The 18,009-nt window shown below is 37.6% G+C and overlaps 1 protein-coding gene across 3 annotated transcripts in view; it reads left to right on the top strand.

Moving 5' to 3' along the window:
* Positions 1–18,009, top strand: part of PARD3B (par-3 family cell polarity regulator beta) — a 359,537-nt gene that overhangs the window by 215,524 nt on the left and 126,004 nt on the right. For all 3 annotated transcript variants that reach the window (XM_015868265.2, XM_085553339.1, XM_085553340.1), the window contains 2 exons: positions 10,755–10,961; positions 11,947–12,181. In XM_015868265.2, the coding sequence (XP_015723751.2) occupies positions 10,755–10,961; positions 11,947–12,181 (442 nt within the window). The remainder of the gene's footprint in view (positions 1–10,754; positions 10,962–11,946; positions 12,182–18,009) is intronic.

The following is an 18,009-nucleotide window of genomic DNA, read 5'->3' as shown; positions in this document are numbered from 1 at the left end:
GCTGTGCTGTCATTGTCCAGTTTTAAGAAACTACTGAAGGGTTAGTAACAAAGTAACAGTATGTATATATGTATGTCTTCATTGTATTTAGAATTACAGCTGAGAATCAACATTATTGCAATGAATGAAGATTTACAGCCTTATGTTCTGTGGCTGTGTGTTTATGTTGCCAAATATACTTTCCTTCATGAGCAAGTAAGCTGTATGATTATGGGGGAGTATCTGGATTTTGAGGGCAAGGAGAAATCTAAGTGCTATCCTCTCACTATTCAGTAAGCTAATTATAAAGTTCAAAATGAGATTACTAGAAAGGAAGACAATTAATGTTATAAAAAAAAGTCAAGATGCTAGACAGCAGTGTCATCTGCAGTATCACATTGGAATGTGGAAAATTTTATAACTATTAACACTCATATTAGCATAACAGAAGAGTTAACTTAAATATATTTTCATCTTTTCTGTTTGTGTGCTATTTATCCAAAAGCACAGATTTCTTCTCTGGTTGGTTGATGATGAATATTAGCTCCTCCTTTGCACATTAATATAATTACTCCATCTCCATAAAGGTGTTCTGACTAGAGGCTGGATCCTACTAAAATCAGCTGTAAGTCTCAAGCAAAGCCAAAGCTATTATTAAGGATCTGCAGGTTAATGTTTTGGAAATTAATGTTATCCAACATATTTTGGATGTATTCCATCAATCTTGTCTAAAGAAAACATCAGCAGAGGGAATCATTACTTAAAATAAGAAAATTAAAAACAAAACAAACAAACAAACAAAACAAAACAAAACAAAAACAACAAGGCACCAACGTACTCCCTATAAAACTATCTTTAAAAATACGTAATGTTTGTTAAAGCATTTATTTTTCAATGCCATGGGACTAGAACAAAGTACAGTGAAAATTTGTGAAAGTATAACATTAACTTTGGAAGTCATTTACTTGAACTGCACTCATCACAGGCACACACGTAAGGAAAGAAATAACTGGGGAAAATGCTATGACCCATTACTCCTGTGAGCTGCAGTTTATACAAGTGCTCTTGCCTCAGAGAGTTCACGTGCTGATGTGTTTAAAGCATAAGGTAGTATTTCAAGATAAGTGAACATCTATGGTGAGGCATCTTTGTACTGTTTATATGTTTAAAGCTATTACTTCTTTCTATACCTCTGATTCCCTGAATAAACAAGAACAGCTTTTGAAAGAGCAAACAGGTTCCATTTGACAGGAAAATAAACACGCTTGTTTCTTCTTGCTCCTTTAGCAGGACAAGGGGGCAAAGAAAGATATGTCTGTGGATTGCTAAAATAGGACAGAGCTATTTTTAACATATAAACCACTACTTTGAATCCACCTCTGGCTGAACTTACTACCATCTGACACTTGTGCAAAGTATCTGTGAATACTGTGGGCAGTATGTGTGATGCCAATGTGTGGTGCCAGAGGCAGACAGCTGTCAAAGGCCAGATACTGAGCTGCCCCAGGTTGGCGCTTAGTGGAAAACTGTTGATTTTCCCCAAAGGGTTTGGCTCCCAAACTTGGACTAGCTTGTTGAAAATGAGATGTCCTGTTCCAGTTGTGCAGTCCCTGTTAACATGAGCACACTTGTCTTAATCCAGGATCACAAGCTTCTTAAAAGTTGCATTGTGATCAGTTGTACTGGATCCCATTCTAGGCATAGATTGAAGTTCATCATTTCTTTAGGGAACTGCACTGTAGTGACTTACTTTGAAGGGACTGAATATTGCATGGTCCCATAAAACAGCTCCAGTGTAATAGCTGATTTTCAAATGTCTCTAATGGATCCAGCTGCCAGCTAGTTGAAGCAGATTGAGTTAAGGTCTAGTTCTGCAGCTGATCCATGGTACTGTGCCAGTTTCTGATATCACCGATCTAGTCTCTAATTATTCAAGAACATCCCAATCTACTTGAAGCTTGACTCTGGTTCATGCAATGTGAATCATTAGGCAGAATCATGAGCTTTCCAGTAATATTCAGACTTGACTTAAAGGAAGACTTTATTTTTCTAGGGCTAACTTTGTTTTCTCTGTATTAAAGTATCATTTGATTGTGCTGCACTCATATCAAGTGATCATGATTGCAGTATCACTATGGCATAGTGATACCATTGCTGTTTATCACCCTGTTTGGCCTAGGGAAATGTGGGTTTTTTTTGCCATAACTTAGGATTGTATTCTTGACTAACTTCTCCAGACACATCCCTATTGATTGATGAGAGATGTCAATGAGAAGTATTAGTCACCTTCCAGTTTCATTTGACCCCACCTTTCTGTAGCTCAGTACTACATTATGTTTAAGAACATACTCCATCGATTCTCCGTGTATTGGGCTAGTGAAAGGGAATACAGTGCTGTTATTTGTGGACAGGGAAGAAATACAAATAAGTGCAGACAGAAGAATGTCAAGAAAAAAGTTAAATATATTTATATATATTTATTTGCCATTACAATTAGATTATATTGTAAGTTGTTCCAGGTGACAATTTTATTTGCTTATCTAATTTTCAACTTAAACACATTGTTGTGATGCAAAACTGTGTATTGCAAAAATAATAAATGCAAATCAGTAATTAAAGGAGTGACATCTTCAGGATACTAAAACTGGCTGATGAGGAAAGAAGACTTAGATCTGGGGAACTTTAGCATATTTGCTAAATACCTAAGAAATAAATGAGTTTTCGAAAAGTATCAGTTTGAGAAAACAATATTATTTAATGCCTCATTCGCATTCTTGGCAATTTTTGTTTTGTTCTTGGTAAGGTTTAAATTAAAAGGACACACCATGATATGCATATCTGACTTTTCTGAGGGGTCAATAGTACCATATATCCCCTGACAAGTGTGAGTTGTACAGCAGTAAATCACATGGGGTGGGTCCCTGAGTTATCCAGGAAGCAGAAGTGATGTTCTGGCTTGATTTCTAAGGATGGCTGGGATTGTAATCCAGTTGTGAGCTGTGTCTGTTAAACCTCCAGAAGACTGCCAGATGTCCTTGGGTACAAATCTGTGTCTTTGCACACTGCAGAACAGTTTAGCAAAGCCCTTGACTGCAGCTGTTTACAAGGAAAAATTTCTTGCCAAATTTTCCATGATTTGGACATGATTTCTCCACAGATTCACTTTCATGGAAGAAAGCCCTGAGAATGTTTCTCATGTTTTAAGAGTGACAAAATGAGTGTTCTTAATACCAAAGGTTTAATTGCACTTATTTTGTCTATGCACACATGACCCTCTGCCTTCTTGAATTCCTTAAAGCACCTTATATCTAATTTAAACATGTAGGCTGAGGAGTATGAATGAATGTTCCCGTCTGGAAAACAGCACATTTCCCACTCAGTTATTAATAATATATATATATGTGTGTGTGTGTGTGTATGTATGTATATATATATGTATGTATGTATGTGTATTATATATGTATGTATGTATATATGTATATATATATATGTATGTGTATATATGTATGTATGTGTATATATATATATATTAATATAATTAAATAATATATGTTTATAATATATACTTATATATGTATTATTATTATTTATAACTAATGTTATAAATAATCTTAAGATCTTAATATTAATGTTATAAATAATCTTAATCTTATTGGGAAATAAAAAGGAACTTTTGTTCAGTGCTCTTATGGGAAACCTACATAATCCTTTCAAATTCTGTGTGTCTGAGGTTTTGAGCCAGAGCTCAGAACCATTTCTCTTAGTCAGTAGCAGGATTGGCAACATTTTATATGTATTCCCATTAAAGAGCTTGATTTTTCACACAAACTTTTTCAAAACTGCTTCCAGATGAGATTTGTTATGCTCATAAGCAAAGCAAGTTCAGTAGTATGTATGCTTTTATGCAAGGTCCTTTGTGTGTGTGGGTGTGTGTGTGTCGATAGATAGACTGCAGGTGTATTTGTACATTTTGTGCAGGTAGTCTACAGGCAAATTCAAAATGTATGTTAATGTCTTAAAGTGAAAAACCCGCACAGGGTCTATTTAAACACTCTAAAAATAAGCAGGAGAAAATTAGGTTTTCATAACTTTGGAAAATAAATCTATAAACTGAACCAAACATAGATTAGGAGTAACAGATGTAAGTTCACTATTTCTTCTGATCCACTTCATTTTAAAGTGCAGTAAGAACTATACTGTCTTATATTTCTATGCTTTTAGGACATACTGATTGCCACAGTAGGTGATCCCAGTATAGCTCAGGGTCTTTGAATAAGGGGTTATCACTGAGAATGGCTCACGTACCCTGTATGTGCATGAGACAGAAAGTCTGAGTCTTTGGAAGCTTTTGTAAATACGTTTCAGAATCTTCCCAGACGGAGATGTTTGCCTGTTTGTAGCTGTCTAATCCACAAGTGGCTCCCTGATAAGGTTAATGCCCAGTTAATTGCTCCTAGCCTTGACATGCAGTTTAATTGCTACTTGGCCAATATATGTTTATTGGTTGCTCTGCGCAGAATTCTAGTGTATGTAGTGATGCAAACCACGGACTGGTGGAGGGCAAAAAAAATAAATACAGTATTTTATGTTCTTTTAATTCAGAGCCAAGTGGATTTGGATGAAGTGTTTATTTAGTTTGCTGGCTGCTTCAGATGCTGTGGCATATTGATTCCTTTTATTACTAGCAGCCATTTAACCTGACCTCTCTCAGATCCAGTATTTTAAAAGCCATAAATTTTAGCTTTACTTAAGAGCAAGGACTGAAATACTGTGAAAGCCTTTTTATTAGCAGAGCTTTGCCTTACTTCATGTACGTGTGTCACCCATGGCAACAATATTTAGAGCATCTTAAATTAGAGCGGCTGTTGGGCAGTTTCGTGGTAGTGGGGTAGCAATAAAGAGATCTCATAAATATCTCAAGCATGTGGAATTCACTGGTCAGTGTGGGGATGGGTATATGAAAGAAATGCGTTTATCAGTAGCAAAAGGAATCTTCTTTCCAGGTTATTTTGCTAAAGTCTAGCTTCCTTCCCTACTCTTAATACTCACAGATAAGGCAAAGCAAACACAAATGTAAGAGAAGTACTTTGCGTAATTTATTTTTTTAATTGCGAGTTAAATATGCTTAATTGAAATGTATTTTTCTGTACTGCCTCACTTTGGCTTTTCCTCTATGTTAATAAACTAGCTTGTTGATGCAGCAGCCTAAATTAATCCCTGCCTGATGCTGAAAGCAGTCTGTAACGTGCAGCCTATATGAGTGTTTGCAAAAATGTGCCCAGGCCAAAACTTGATGACAAAAATGATGTACCACCACTTTATTTATTTCTTTTTCCCCCCAAAAGAAAATAAATGTGGATAAAATGATTGATATAAGAGGATTTGTTTCTGCATTCACATGCAAATAACTCACAAAGCGGCTTTGAATTAGTGGAGAAAACAAAAAATAACCTTTATCTGAACTTTTTATTTCCTTATAATTTGTTACTTCTGATTTAAATCAGTCTTACTTTTAAAAATCTGATTTCAGGCTGGATGACTAAGAGTGAATAATAATTCAGCAGGCTATTTCAGAATAGGCTTTGGGTTACTGAAGCTGATAGATTGTAACCATGACTTTAAGGTAACTCTTGGCTTCCCTTCTCCTGTTCAGCTACTGATGAAGTTTCCTCCTCTGTCCCTCAGGTCAAATTTAACATTCTTGATGTTAGCCTCCTGCCATTAAAAGTGGCTTTGTTTGAATAGTAGTGCAGGGACTCTCAGTTGATGTTAAACTTTGGCCCAGGAACAAAAATGTTGTTTTAGCTTATGAGAAGTGTAATTTATATCAATTAATCTGAGAAAGTGTCACATTTCCCAATTGTTTAAAACAGGATTGAAATCTTTGACCTTATCAGAAGGTGGGTGTGGAAGAAGGAGTAAAGTAATCACAAGGCACTAGAATCTTTATTACTTTTCAATTCCAGACTGATCAATTTACAAGGTGCCTGAAATCACAGGGGAATCGTATTTTCTAAAAACGGGACTTTTTCCTGTCTGCATTGCTTGTTCTGTACCTGCTTTCCCCTAACAGGTTGGAGCAGCTATATCTAAAATCAATTTGATATACATAAATATCCCTGAGGAGAAAGCCACTATTTTGTGGGTCAGGGAGCTTAATTTATACTCAGGCCTATCCTGAGGGTGGTTTTTGTCATTTGCACAGGTGAGGAGAAGGCAGTAGCCTGCTGGAGGAGGCCTTCCATCCCTAGGAAGACTTTGAATGTAGAACTGTCCTGTGAAGCAGAAGATTACTCAGGAGTTTAAACTAGTCTAACAAATAAGCTACTTCAACAGGTTATGTTAGCATTCTTTTCAGCAAAGACAAGCTTTGCTGTATTTTCTCCAACATTCAGTGTTACCACATGTGCCATTTCTCTGAGAATACTTTTGTGCGGTGTGGTATTTTAGCTTTATTCTTTCTGAAATATTAAGCTGTTCCTCTGCAGTGTCAGTGTTTCTTAGTGATAAGACCATAGAAATCAGCAACACCAGCACACCTTGCTAAGATGACAGTAGTCATGCATTTTCATCTCTTGCCTAATGACTGCCTTATTCCAAGCATGTTCTTTACAGCTGCCTAAAGCTCAGCATACGTCCAGGGCTCCAAACTGTGAACAACCATTATTCATAGTTGAAATTGCAGTTTGTGCAAATCTGAGCTAAGTTGCAATCATTATATGTAGTAAAATAGATTGAAATATCTGTAAATCTGAAGCCTGTAGCTGGCTCTTTTTAATCAGAGGAACTTGTTAAATTTTCCCATGCTTTGATTTCGCTTTCTTAGATATTTCTGCCAGAAGTGAGGCTGTTCAGCATTCCTGTTTCTAATTTGAAATGCTCAGATTAAGGTATAAAGTGAGCAAAACGATACGTGTTGTCTTTAATACATAAGAGCAAGATAGTGATTTTCTCTTTTTATCAAGCCCTTCATAATATTTTTCTGTGCTACTTGAATAGTGTTGAAGAAAAGGATACCATATGGTCTGAGGTTATTCTTCAGAAACACTCTCCTAAAGCTCCTTATTTGAAAATCACAAACTAAATGGTTTAATGACTTTCGAATTCCTCCTTCCTATATCATTTTCTGCATTGAATTGGTTGATAATTGAGGAAATACCTGAATCTGAAAGTGTAAGAGGAAAAAATCCTTCACTGTTGTGCATGCTGCTATAAATAAATAAAACTGCATTAAACAAAATGCTTCATAAAGAAGTGAATGTGAATTAATTTTAGTCACTATATAACATTGCAGCCCTATGGGAAAAAATCATGTCCGTCCACCTGTTTTCTGTTGTTTCTGTTTTCTGTCTTGGCCTAATGTTTATCAAAGCAGAAAACCATGCTTTTCACTTTGCACACCAATGTATTTAGGGCTGGATGTTCTTACTGACGGTCTCTTGCATTTTGTGTCTTTGGACATTTTTTCCCGTGGTTAACAGGGCTGGTTCATTCGTTCTCATACAAATGGTATCCCTACAGCAGGGATTCATTTTGACTGTTTTGCCGCAGGGCTCAGTTGGTCAGCCTGATTGCTATATCATATGATTCTGTACAACAGAAACCCTGCTTTTCCCTGCCTGAATAAGTACTTATGGTGGTTATGGCTCCACTTCCATTCCTTTCTACAAACGTGCCTTTGGGGTGGCTTGCATTGCCTTCTACACTCTTGTTTCCCTTTGATTTTTGTGACTTACATCTTGCTTTTGCTATGCTTCGTTCTGGACTATGAAAGAGAAAGGAATGTGCATGTGTGGGGAAAAAAGGGACGTCTGGAAATACCTGAAATCAATAATAACTGCAGTAGTAATAAGAGAATGTAAAGTACATAATATTACATAAAGAAGAAAAACTTTGGTAACTGTTGATGTTGAAAATGGAAATATATGTCATACTGCCTTTCAGTTAAAAGATGGTTGCTTATGGCTATAATCTTGGAACTGGTTTCAGGCTGTCATAGGCAGATACTGACATCAGCTGTTGTTTTCTGAAGTTCAGAAGGCATTCATAAAATATTGCAACATTTGTTAAGAAAGTGGATGTTTTTCATCATGATGCCATAGGAAGCAGTAAAATGAGGTCTCAAAAATTTTAAATGCATAAAAAGAAACATTTATGCTCATAATGAACAATTAAATTATTCCTTGGCTAGCTCATGCATTTGCATTCAAAATCTGAGTAGAGCTAGCTATTTACACACGTTCATTCATACACCATCTAGAAATGCCTTCTAAAATATGAGATTCCATTGTTGTTTGTTTGTTTTGAGGTTTTTCTCATTACTTTGTTCTTTTACCAATGAGTACAATTCATGTTTTCATGCTTAGAGCTGTCCTAAAGGTGTACAGAAATGGTCTCCAGATGGGGACAGGGCAGGGAAATTTCTGTAGCTGAGGGTCAGTTTGGTACTTGTTTGTTATGGAGTCTCCGGCCTTTCTCTGTACTGCATCCTGTAATAAATGCTGCCTGTGAAAGCATGGGGACTGCTCTGCCTGCTTGTGGAAGCAACTCAGCTCCCATCTCTTTAGTTGCACACTAATATGTAATTGCTGCAGCCTTACAACGAAAGGAAAAGGGAATGAAAGCCGACCAGGAAAATTAAAAAGTTCTCTCTGAAAACCCTAGTGGATATGCCCAAGGAAACTTTGAATGTTCGCCTTCTTAATAAAACTGCATTGCTCCTACTGCCATCAATAAGAAAAAATACTGTCATTCTTCACCTGGATTCAGATGGTTCTTTATGGGCATATTTTGATATTAAGTGAGAAACTTGCAGTTGTTGCCAGCAAAATTTCAGACTAAATGATTACAGCTTTAGAAAAGGGCAACTAAATGCCTGATAGTAATTTGTTACTAAAGGGCCACAGTAAGCTTCTGAATAAATGAGGACACCTTTTAAATGGTACAACACAGGAAGATTAGAGATGAAGTTTCACTTTCTTTGCCAGTGAGAAATATGGTCAATCTTTGCCATTTTATTCTGTCTTTTAAGGTAGCTCAGTATTTGATGATGGTTTTGGCTAATTAATTGTCTGTAAGACAATCCCATTTCTTCTAGGGACATAAGAAAAAATGCAGCTTTCCATGACAGTTTTGTCCTGAATTTTTTGCAACTGAAGAGTGCTCCATTTAATTATTTTTCCTAATTTTAATACCAAGCTGATAACATTACATGGAAGTTGCTGTAAGTCTGTAACTGTTCTCTTAAAAATATAAGAACTCAGGAAATTGTTGCTAATTACTGCTAATATTAATTCCTTAAATGGGCCTTCAGGACAGGACGAAATGGCAAAGTAATGGCTGTTTGCACAGAAGAAATTACACCTTGCCAATAACTGCTCAGTGTCCCATGCAGTTGTCTAAGAGCCATGGGTGACACAGGACCTATTCTCTGTGACTGGCTGCACCAGGTTAAGAGTAGTCTTCTAGTCTGAGTAATTGGCTGTGCTCTGCAGGAGACAGCCTCTACCTGGCATTTAACCCCAGACTTTTACCAAGGCTCACAGCTGAGGGTTCTAATTTAATGTAGCACTGCTTGTACTGGGCTGTGTGAATAAACACCCTTGCACTGGCTTTTGACGCAGCCATTTCAGGTACCTGGGTGCTGCTGCAGCCTGGAAGCAAGGACTGGCTGCAACATCTCCCCAAGCAATGGGTGCTGATAGATCCTGAGCCCGCTGTCCATCACAGCCGTGGAACAGTCTGCATCTGGACATGGGGCTGTGGCTGTGCCCTCGCGGCTGCACCAAGTCACCTGTCAGAGCTGTTTTCTACCTGAAAAACAAGGAAGTGTTTCCTCTGCTGATAAGTGGCTTTCACTTTGCTGCCTTTTACAGTGATTATGCTTCTCCCCTCTGTTTTTGCTCATTCTCAGGCTTAGATAGGCACCACAGAGCCTCTTACTGATGCACAGGTTTGTCGTGATTTTAAGCACCTTTGTGTTGTATGCAAGTCATTGCTCTAACTCCATTTTAGCTCTCACTAATTTGGCAATAATGCTAGTCTCCAGAATGGCAATTAGTGAACAAAAAAAGGCTGCACTGTGACCTAGCAACCACGCTTCCCTTCAACTTGTTTTCCCTTTTTATTTTTTCTTTCCCTTTCCTCTTTTTTCAGTTACATTTCAGTCTGCAGGGACTGGAAGTGTAAACTGCCTTATGTAGACACTACTGATGATTTTGTATTTTCCATATAGGAGGTCACTCATCACACTGTCTTAGTTCAGAAATACCTGTGCCTCTAGGTTTGCTAAAGTCACCATAAAATATTAACGTATCATTCTTTCTTGTGATCCTTGTGATCTTCAGGCGTGTTAGGAAATGGACATACATGTTAAGGTCTTCTGTTCTTGTATTGTCCTGTTACTTTTGATAGTATCCCTGTAAAAAGTTGAAATCTAAAGTATTTTGTGCTCTCAGAGGCAAGGCAAGGGCTGTTCCTCAGGATGAGGAAGTAACTCCATCCTTAGCATTGGTGCAGACTTGAAAGTAACAGAGAGAGCTTGCTATTGCCCATCACTGTTGTCAGGCCTCTAAATCACATACCTTTCCCTCCAAGTCGGAATGAGGATCTCTACAGAAGTAGGTTTAACTTGATGTTATTTTTAGAACAAATTACATTGATTGCATAGTGTTTCAAAGGCCTCAAATAATAAAGTACAATTACATGGATCCATTTAACAATTTTAATTTCACTGTGTGGTTTTAGGTGTAAAAACTTAACTATCTGTTTTCCAGATGTTTCCGGCAAGGATTTTGGCCCTACTCTGGGTCTGAAGAAGTCCAGTTCCCTTGAGAGTCTTCAGACTGCTGTAGCTGAAGTTAGGAAGAACGAACTCCCTTTTCACAGACCCAGGCCGCATGTGGTCCGTGGTCGGGGGTGTAATGAGAGTTTCCGAGCTGCCATTGATAAGTCTTATGATGGACCTGAGGATGCAGAAGAGGGTATGTTGCCACTGGTGCTGTTTCAGGGAGCCACCTTCATTTAGTATTGCTGAGGGCTAACTTAGTACAATGTATATGCAAGTGATTTAGTCCAATTGAATTTGATCAAATTTAAAAAGCTGCTTATGTCTTGCTGAATGAGACATGCCTTTGTAGTACCCCGTCCAACCTTGACTGGGTTTAGTATAAAGTCTTCACTGATCTCCTCTGGGGTAGGAGAGCAGGGGAGGAATTAGAATTAGAACTCAATCCTTAAATAATTGTATTTTTCAACTTCAAGAAGCAGCTGCCTTCTTCAGATTACACTAAAAATTATCTTGCTTGTTTTACAGAGCTGTCTACAATTCCCCCTTCTCCAACTAGGAAATTCATTCCCTGGTATAGGCAAGGCAGTGTGTTGATTGCACCCTGCTGCTCATTCATTCTGTCATTGTGCTCTTAAAGACCCCATTTTGGAAATAATGCCTCCTTCAGCATGAAGCATAAAACTGTGCTTGGATCCTGAGCCCCCAACCAGAAACAACACAGATCTTCTCCAATCAGGCAGAACAGTTTATCTGTTTCTTCTTCAGCTATATTAAAGTGGAAAGATTCCAAAGAGTGAATGAAATCATATTTTTACTGGGTTGGTTTTGTTCAGTTACTACAGTCTCTAGTTGAAGTAAGCACATGATGAAATGTTTGCTTCTTGGCATGTCAGTTTTCTTGAGCTGGTGGATAAGCCAGATTTCAAAGAGCAGTGTTTTACCATGTTGGGTTTTCTTATCAGGATTAATATTCAGTAACAAGTCACTATAATAATTCTGTATTTAATTTAGAATAGAACTTTGCTTGAATTCACTAGATATGTTTGGTCTGCTTTTTAAATTATTCAATTAAGTATGTTTTGTGATTCATTTGTGCACCTTGTAGACACGGGTGCTATATTTCATGTGTTTGCATTTTCGTGGCCTCTTACTATCCCCATTGCTTCTTGCTTCTGCAGATGGTTTCTCTGATAAGAGCTCTCACTCTGGTCAAGAAGCACAGAATATGGAATCTATTCCTCCAGGGAACCCTGAAATAGAAGATGTCGAAACCAAAGTGAAAAAAGACAAAAAAAATAGAGAGAAAGAGAAGAAAAAAGAAAAGGGCAAAACTAAAATGAAAGAAAAGAAAAGGAAAGAAGAAAATGAAGATCCAGAAAAGAAAAAGAAGAAAGGCTTTGGTGTCATGTTGAGGTATGTCATTTTAAAAAGCAAAACAGCCACCCATGCTCATTATAACATGTGAAACAACTGGTGCTCTCATAAAGTAGTGGAAAAATTATTTCACTTGGACTCAGAATAATGTTTATGTTATTTAAAAAGAAAGCAGTTTATACTTTTACACCAAACTTGTGGCTGAGGCAGAAGACATTTGGCAGACAAAATGTCTTTTTGTGCCTTTGAAATTCATTCCCATATGCCAGAAAAAAAAATCAAGGTTTCAGGCTTAAAACAAGCATGTGTGTGGGGCGTAGGTTTTGTGGAGAATATTTCTGAGTCATATGTGACCCACTCCCATATTCAGACATTGCCTCCTCTTCCCTTGCTTGTGTGCTTTCTTCACAGGCATTGGAGAGAGCAGAATTGCTTATGTTACAGTAAACAGTCTAGTGACATTTGCTGCTACAGGAAACTACTAGCTACGATAAAATCTGTACTTCACAGCATCAACCATTGTCTGTAGTGACCCAAAGACTGTTGTCCTCCCTTCTTGACACACCATTGTTTGGATTTCTTCCAAACAATTTTGGCTTTTGATTGATTTTATGTATCTGGAAACATCAGAGATGAGACAAAACTCATCTCAACATTTCCTTGTTGCTGCTGTAGACTTTGGTGATATAGGTACTCTGCTTGCTCACCACTGCCTCTGGTATCTGTTCAGTCTGTTGAGTAGTAAAGTGTTTAATTTAAGTGATATTTGCAATTAATATAATAATATTAATATTCATTAGGACGCTGCTACGTAAGCTAACATTCCAACTCTCTGTTGATATGTCTCTGGAGTTCAATGGTTTTTGTTCTACTCGCATAAAAACTTTTAACTGTCTTGCTTCCATGCATTATCAAAAGGAATCCACAAATTTTTCTAGTGAATTTTAAACACTGGGGAGATATTTTCAAAAATGTACAGGCATCATTTTGTGCCAAATTTGCATGATTTCAGTAGTTGTTAATGGCAGTAGGATAAAGGTACGTGGATATACCAGTCTGCATTCAAATGGGGCTCTTCAGTAATGCTGAGGAGCACATACTCACACCTGTGCACTGCACGTGCATTTGTGTTCATACCGTTTAAAGAAATGGGGCTTAACATGGATCTGCAGTCAAAACACTGAATAATTAGGAGGAGGGTGACTTCAGCAGCTCTTTTTGTATATGTTTAGCTTTATGCCTGTTTCCATTTGTTTTAACTATTTGAAGTGAATGGGACTGTGAGAAGAGGAGAATAATGCAGAGATCTGACAAAAACATAAGTCTTCTGGTTTGTGTATTGCTAGCAGAATTGACTAAATTTGAAGCGCAAGGTCTGTCTTTTGGAAGCATAATGCTTGACCCAGAAAAAGCAGGGAATTACATCAGAATCCAAGGCCAGTGATTGCAGTTGACAAAAAAAATCCAATAACAACCAACATGCAGAACTGAGAACAATAGGTTGCCATTCTCAGCAGTTCACTTTTTCAGATTGTATTTCACATTCTGGTTGTACACAATCTTTACACATCTGTTCTTTTCATACGCATATTTTTTATTCCATTTGTCTTCCCAGACGACAGTGGTCGTTGTTAATATTTATTTGTATGGTAATGAAAATGCGAATTGTTGTCCCACACCACTGAAAAACTGTACAAAGTCACAAAGGTGATGGAAAGGGGTTATAGTGGTGAGGTGAGGAGTTGTTTGTAAGAGCGAGCAGCTTAGCTAGGATGCTTTTGGAGGTTCTTTGGACTTGTGAGTGTTTCATCCAGGAATTTGCAAAATTGTTTTTCAAAGCAAATTTCCTTCATGAGAAAGTGGGAGACCAAGAGGACCCCCAGCTATGTCAAAAGCGAAGGAAGGGTAATCAATTGTAAAGATGGAACAAGGGCAAACAGCATGGGTTTGCAAAAGAATCAGAGGGACCACATGAGCTCAAGAAAAACAAAACCAGACTGGTATTTTTTCAGGGAAAAACTGCTATGGGTGATGTGAAAAACAAAAACAATGAATCTGAATACCTTTTTTTTTTTTTTTTTAAAGAAAGAATGGGAAGAGAATCAGTGAAAGGCTTGAACACTGACTAAATGCTAGATTCGAGAGGTATTTTTGACATTAGAGTTTAGCACTGCTGTGAAGAGTGAGGAGACTGTCAGGAGGACTAGAGATGAGACTGCAGTAAGAAGGCTTAAATGATCAAGTATTTTAGCAGCACGGATGGAAAGAAACAGACAGATTTTTTATGACACAGTAGAGATGAAACTGGCATGTTTTATTGGTAGAACATCTGTGGAAGGAAAAAGAGAAGCTTCATATGACAAAGTTGTGAGCTTCTGCAGCAGGCAAGGTGACTACTAATTCTTGGTGGTTTAAGAGAAAAGTAGAAAGAAGTATTTAGAAACAGATACAAGCTCAGTTTTTGACATGCTGAGTTTAAATTGGAAGGGAAGCCTGCCATAGGAGGCACTGGAAATGTAAACACCATAAGGGAACAGAAAGCTGGGTGAAGAAGGAAATCTGTAGTGTGCCTGCTGCGGATGCGGTGATAGCTGTACTGTGGTTCCCCAAGTGGGACACTTCTCCAAAATAAGGGATAAGGAGTGCAGTCCCTGCTAGGCTGCCAGAAGAAAATAACAATAAAGCAGGTGGCAGAGGTGTGACAAGGATGTATCTACCTGGGACAGTGCAATAAGAACCACACAGATATGTTTATGTTTCTCATTGCTCCTGAGCTGCTTTGTTCAGAGCTGTTTCTGCTGCACTTCCATAGTTCTACCATGCCATATAGATGCACCTAAGCAGGAAAACAAGCTTGCTGAACCCATAGCAGAATTGGGTTGAGGTAAGCTGGGAATGATCAGTCTGTGGTGAAAGCTCCCAGGCCAGAAAGGCAATGAAAATGTTTGAGCTTTCACCAGAAAGCTCAGTGTTAATGGAGGCACACTGTACTGTCTGCAGAATGGCTAGGAGTCAGATGGAAAGGAGAATTGGAGTCTGATGTAGCTGCTAGAAATGTCTCACTTGTCTGAGATAGAGGCTTTGTACTATGCCATGGTTGTGTTTACATCTATACTGAGTTTTATCTTAGTAATATATCCATGTGAATTGGCTTGTTTCTGCCTCTTAATCTATAGCAAAACATATCAAGATATTAAGACAAACCCAAGCATTTATCTTTGGTACAAGAAGGTGCAAGTGTAGGGCTTTAGTCTTTTGTAGCTGAGATTTTTGAACATATTGGAATTGCTACTGCATTGGGTTTTTTGCTTTTTTTTTTTTCTCCTTTTCCTCTTTTTTTTTAATTTAACAACAGAAAATAGCAAAGCTGTTAGCAGTTGCTAACAGATTTCACTTAGTGCCTCATCTGTTGCTCAGCTGCTATTTACTTGTAGTTCCTGGTCTTTTTTTTTTTTTTTACACATAAAAGAAAAAAGAAAAAAAAAAAAAATTGATTGCTTTCCTGCTAAGCTTTCCCTGGATTGAAGCTTTATATTTAGGTGACTGTGATTCAGGGAGACCATCAAGAAATCATGCTTTTATTTTTGTAATCTTTGTTTTTTAAAAAGTGTCCTGTTTTATCCAGTATGAACCAGAGCTCCTGGCTGCCACATGTTAATTACTGCTGCATCTGAAGCGTGGGTATATACTAGAAATTTAAAATGCAGATGACACTGGTTATTACTAGTTGGTAAAGTCCTTATAATCCAAAGCAGTATTTTAGGGTGGTGCAGAGTGTAGCGTTTGTAGGTTTTCTCTTGTGTCCTGGTATGTATATTGCTTGCTTGTCTTAGGATCAAATCTACATATGTGCTGGTCAGAGAACAACAGAAGCTGACTTGATTAATTGTTTGTATGTAACATTTAAGCGAGCATTACTTTACTTTTTGGTATTTTCTGGCACATTGCATCATCACAGCTTACTAAATAACCCAATGCCAGACAACAGACGGCAAAGTAAATTACGGTACTATTATTACTGGAGCTGTGACTAAATCTATACTGCAGCCTCAGAAAAAAAGTCGCTCTTTAGCATCCGTGCTTAAACTTGAAACAAAAATAGTGTTCAGTTCCATGCGGATGCATCATAGGAACAAGGGTACACATTAAGTAACACACTGCATTCTTGGTTCATCCCTTTCCTTACATCAAGGTGACTGATCCTCCCGGCATGATAAGGAGACTGCTGTACCTCAGATGAGCTTCACTGTGCTTCTTTATGAGTGTGTTTTGTATTTTCATGAGCAACAATTTAGCAAAACAGTGGTTTGGGGCCTTTGAATAAAGGAAGTATGTAGTGTCACTTGTTTAGAGAGCCTTGTTAGGTGGCTCTGTAGGCTATTTGGAAGGATTCATTAACCCCTTTGTGCAGGGTGGTAGAAGCCCCTGATGCTGAGTGCTACCATAAAGCAAATCTAGCCAAGAGGTTAATCTAAAAAGAAAAACGGAAAGAAAAAGTTATTTGTATTCCATGGTTTGCTTGGTGAACGCTAGATTTTAAATTTGTGATCTCCAGTTACTGCCTTGCTTTGGAATCCTGTGGTAGGCTTTGAGTTGCTTTCTAAATTAAATTGGAGAAAGACTGAACCTTTAAATCACCAGGGGAACGTGACCTCTGCTGTGCATTGCATTGCTGCTCCATATCCTAATCCCATTGCAGTTGTTACAGTCCTGGCGTATAATAAACATAAGTCTATGGCTCTCTTACTACCTTTTCCAGATAGGGGTTATAAAAAATACTGGGTAGCTCTTTCAGCTTTATGGGTATAAAGTTAAGTTATCTAATGGACTGCAGCCACATCGGTGACATTTTAATAGCTCTCTCCCCATAGGCAGAAACCAGTCAGTTTTTTGCAATTAAAAAATAAATAAATCTATGAGCAGATGCGTAATTGGCGACTCAAATAAAGAGTTTTGTCAAACTGGAGTGCACTTGAAGAACCGTCTCTTAGACTTTAGCTACACTGGTCTCAGTAAAATAAACACCACCGCCACAACACTTAATTTAAGGCATTTCTTTATTGCCTTAATTTTGGTGGTTCACTAATGAACCTTTTCAAAATGCATACAGGTGAGGAGATGTCAGTCCATCCCAAATAATGCACATCAACCACAGCAGACATATTTGTGCACATATGCAGGTACTTGCAAGTTAAGAATGTAGAAATAAGTGTGCATTTCAGTTGCATTTTGCTTTTTCTTCTTTAGACATACTATGTTTTCTCACATAATAGTTCATCTTAAATTATTTACCTTCCATTTTACAATATGAGCCATGAATATTTTATTTTTTGTCCCCTTAATTTGCCAATTTTCCTTTGAGCAAAGTGCATTAGCGACTTTAATTTTTCATTCTAGTTGGAAGACAAAAATGACCCTTTTTTCATTACTACTATTACAGGTCTCATGCTCAGAATGATACTTTTTACAACCAGCACTGGTGAGCCTGTAATGGTATTGCAAAGTAGATTGTATAATATACAGATATTGACTTCCATTAAGTATAGCGCTATGGCAGCTTATGGGGAACATTCTTTCTGCTCTTTGTTTCCCTGAGAAGGTAAGCACTGAGGAGGAAAAGTTTGCAATATAATTTTAAAAGAGCAAATAGCAGTGATGTGATTTGATGTAGAGAGGCAGTGCATGCATTCATGTGTTTTACTTTGTGCATGCGCACACTCCTATATATCTATGTATATTTTAATATATTTATTTAAATGTATGTACCATGCTGGAAATAAATAATAGACAGGAAAAAAAAGAAAACCACACACACACACACACACACACAAAACAAAAACACAAAACAACAAAAAAAAAACCAAAAA

The sequence above is a fragment of the Coturnix japonica genome, chromosome 7, assembly GCF_054131305.1.
Source record: "Coturnix japonica strain WE chromosome 7, WE-NBRP24, whole genome shotgun sequence".
NCBI classification, from domain to species: Eukaryota; Metazoa; Chordata; class Aves; order Galliformes; family Phasianidae; genus Coturnix; species Coturnix japonica.
The sequence above is the reverse complement of the archived record's forward strand: the minus strand, read 5'-3'. Positions and strand labels throughout refer to the sequence as shown.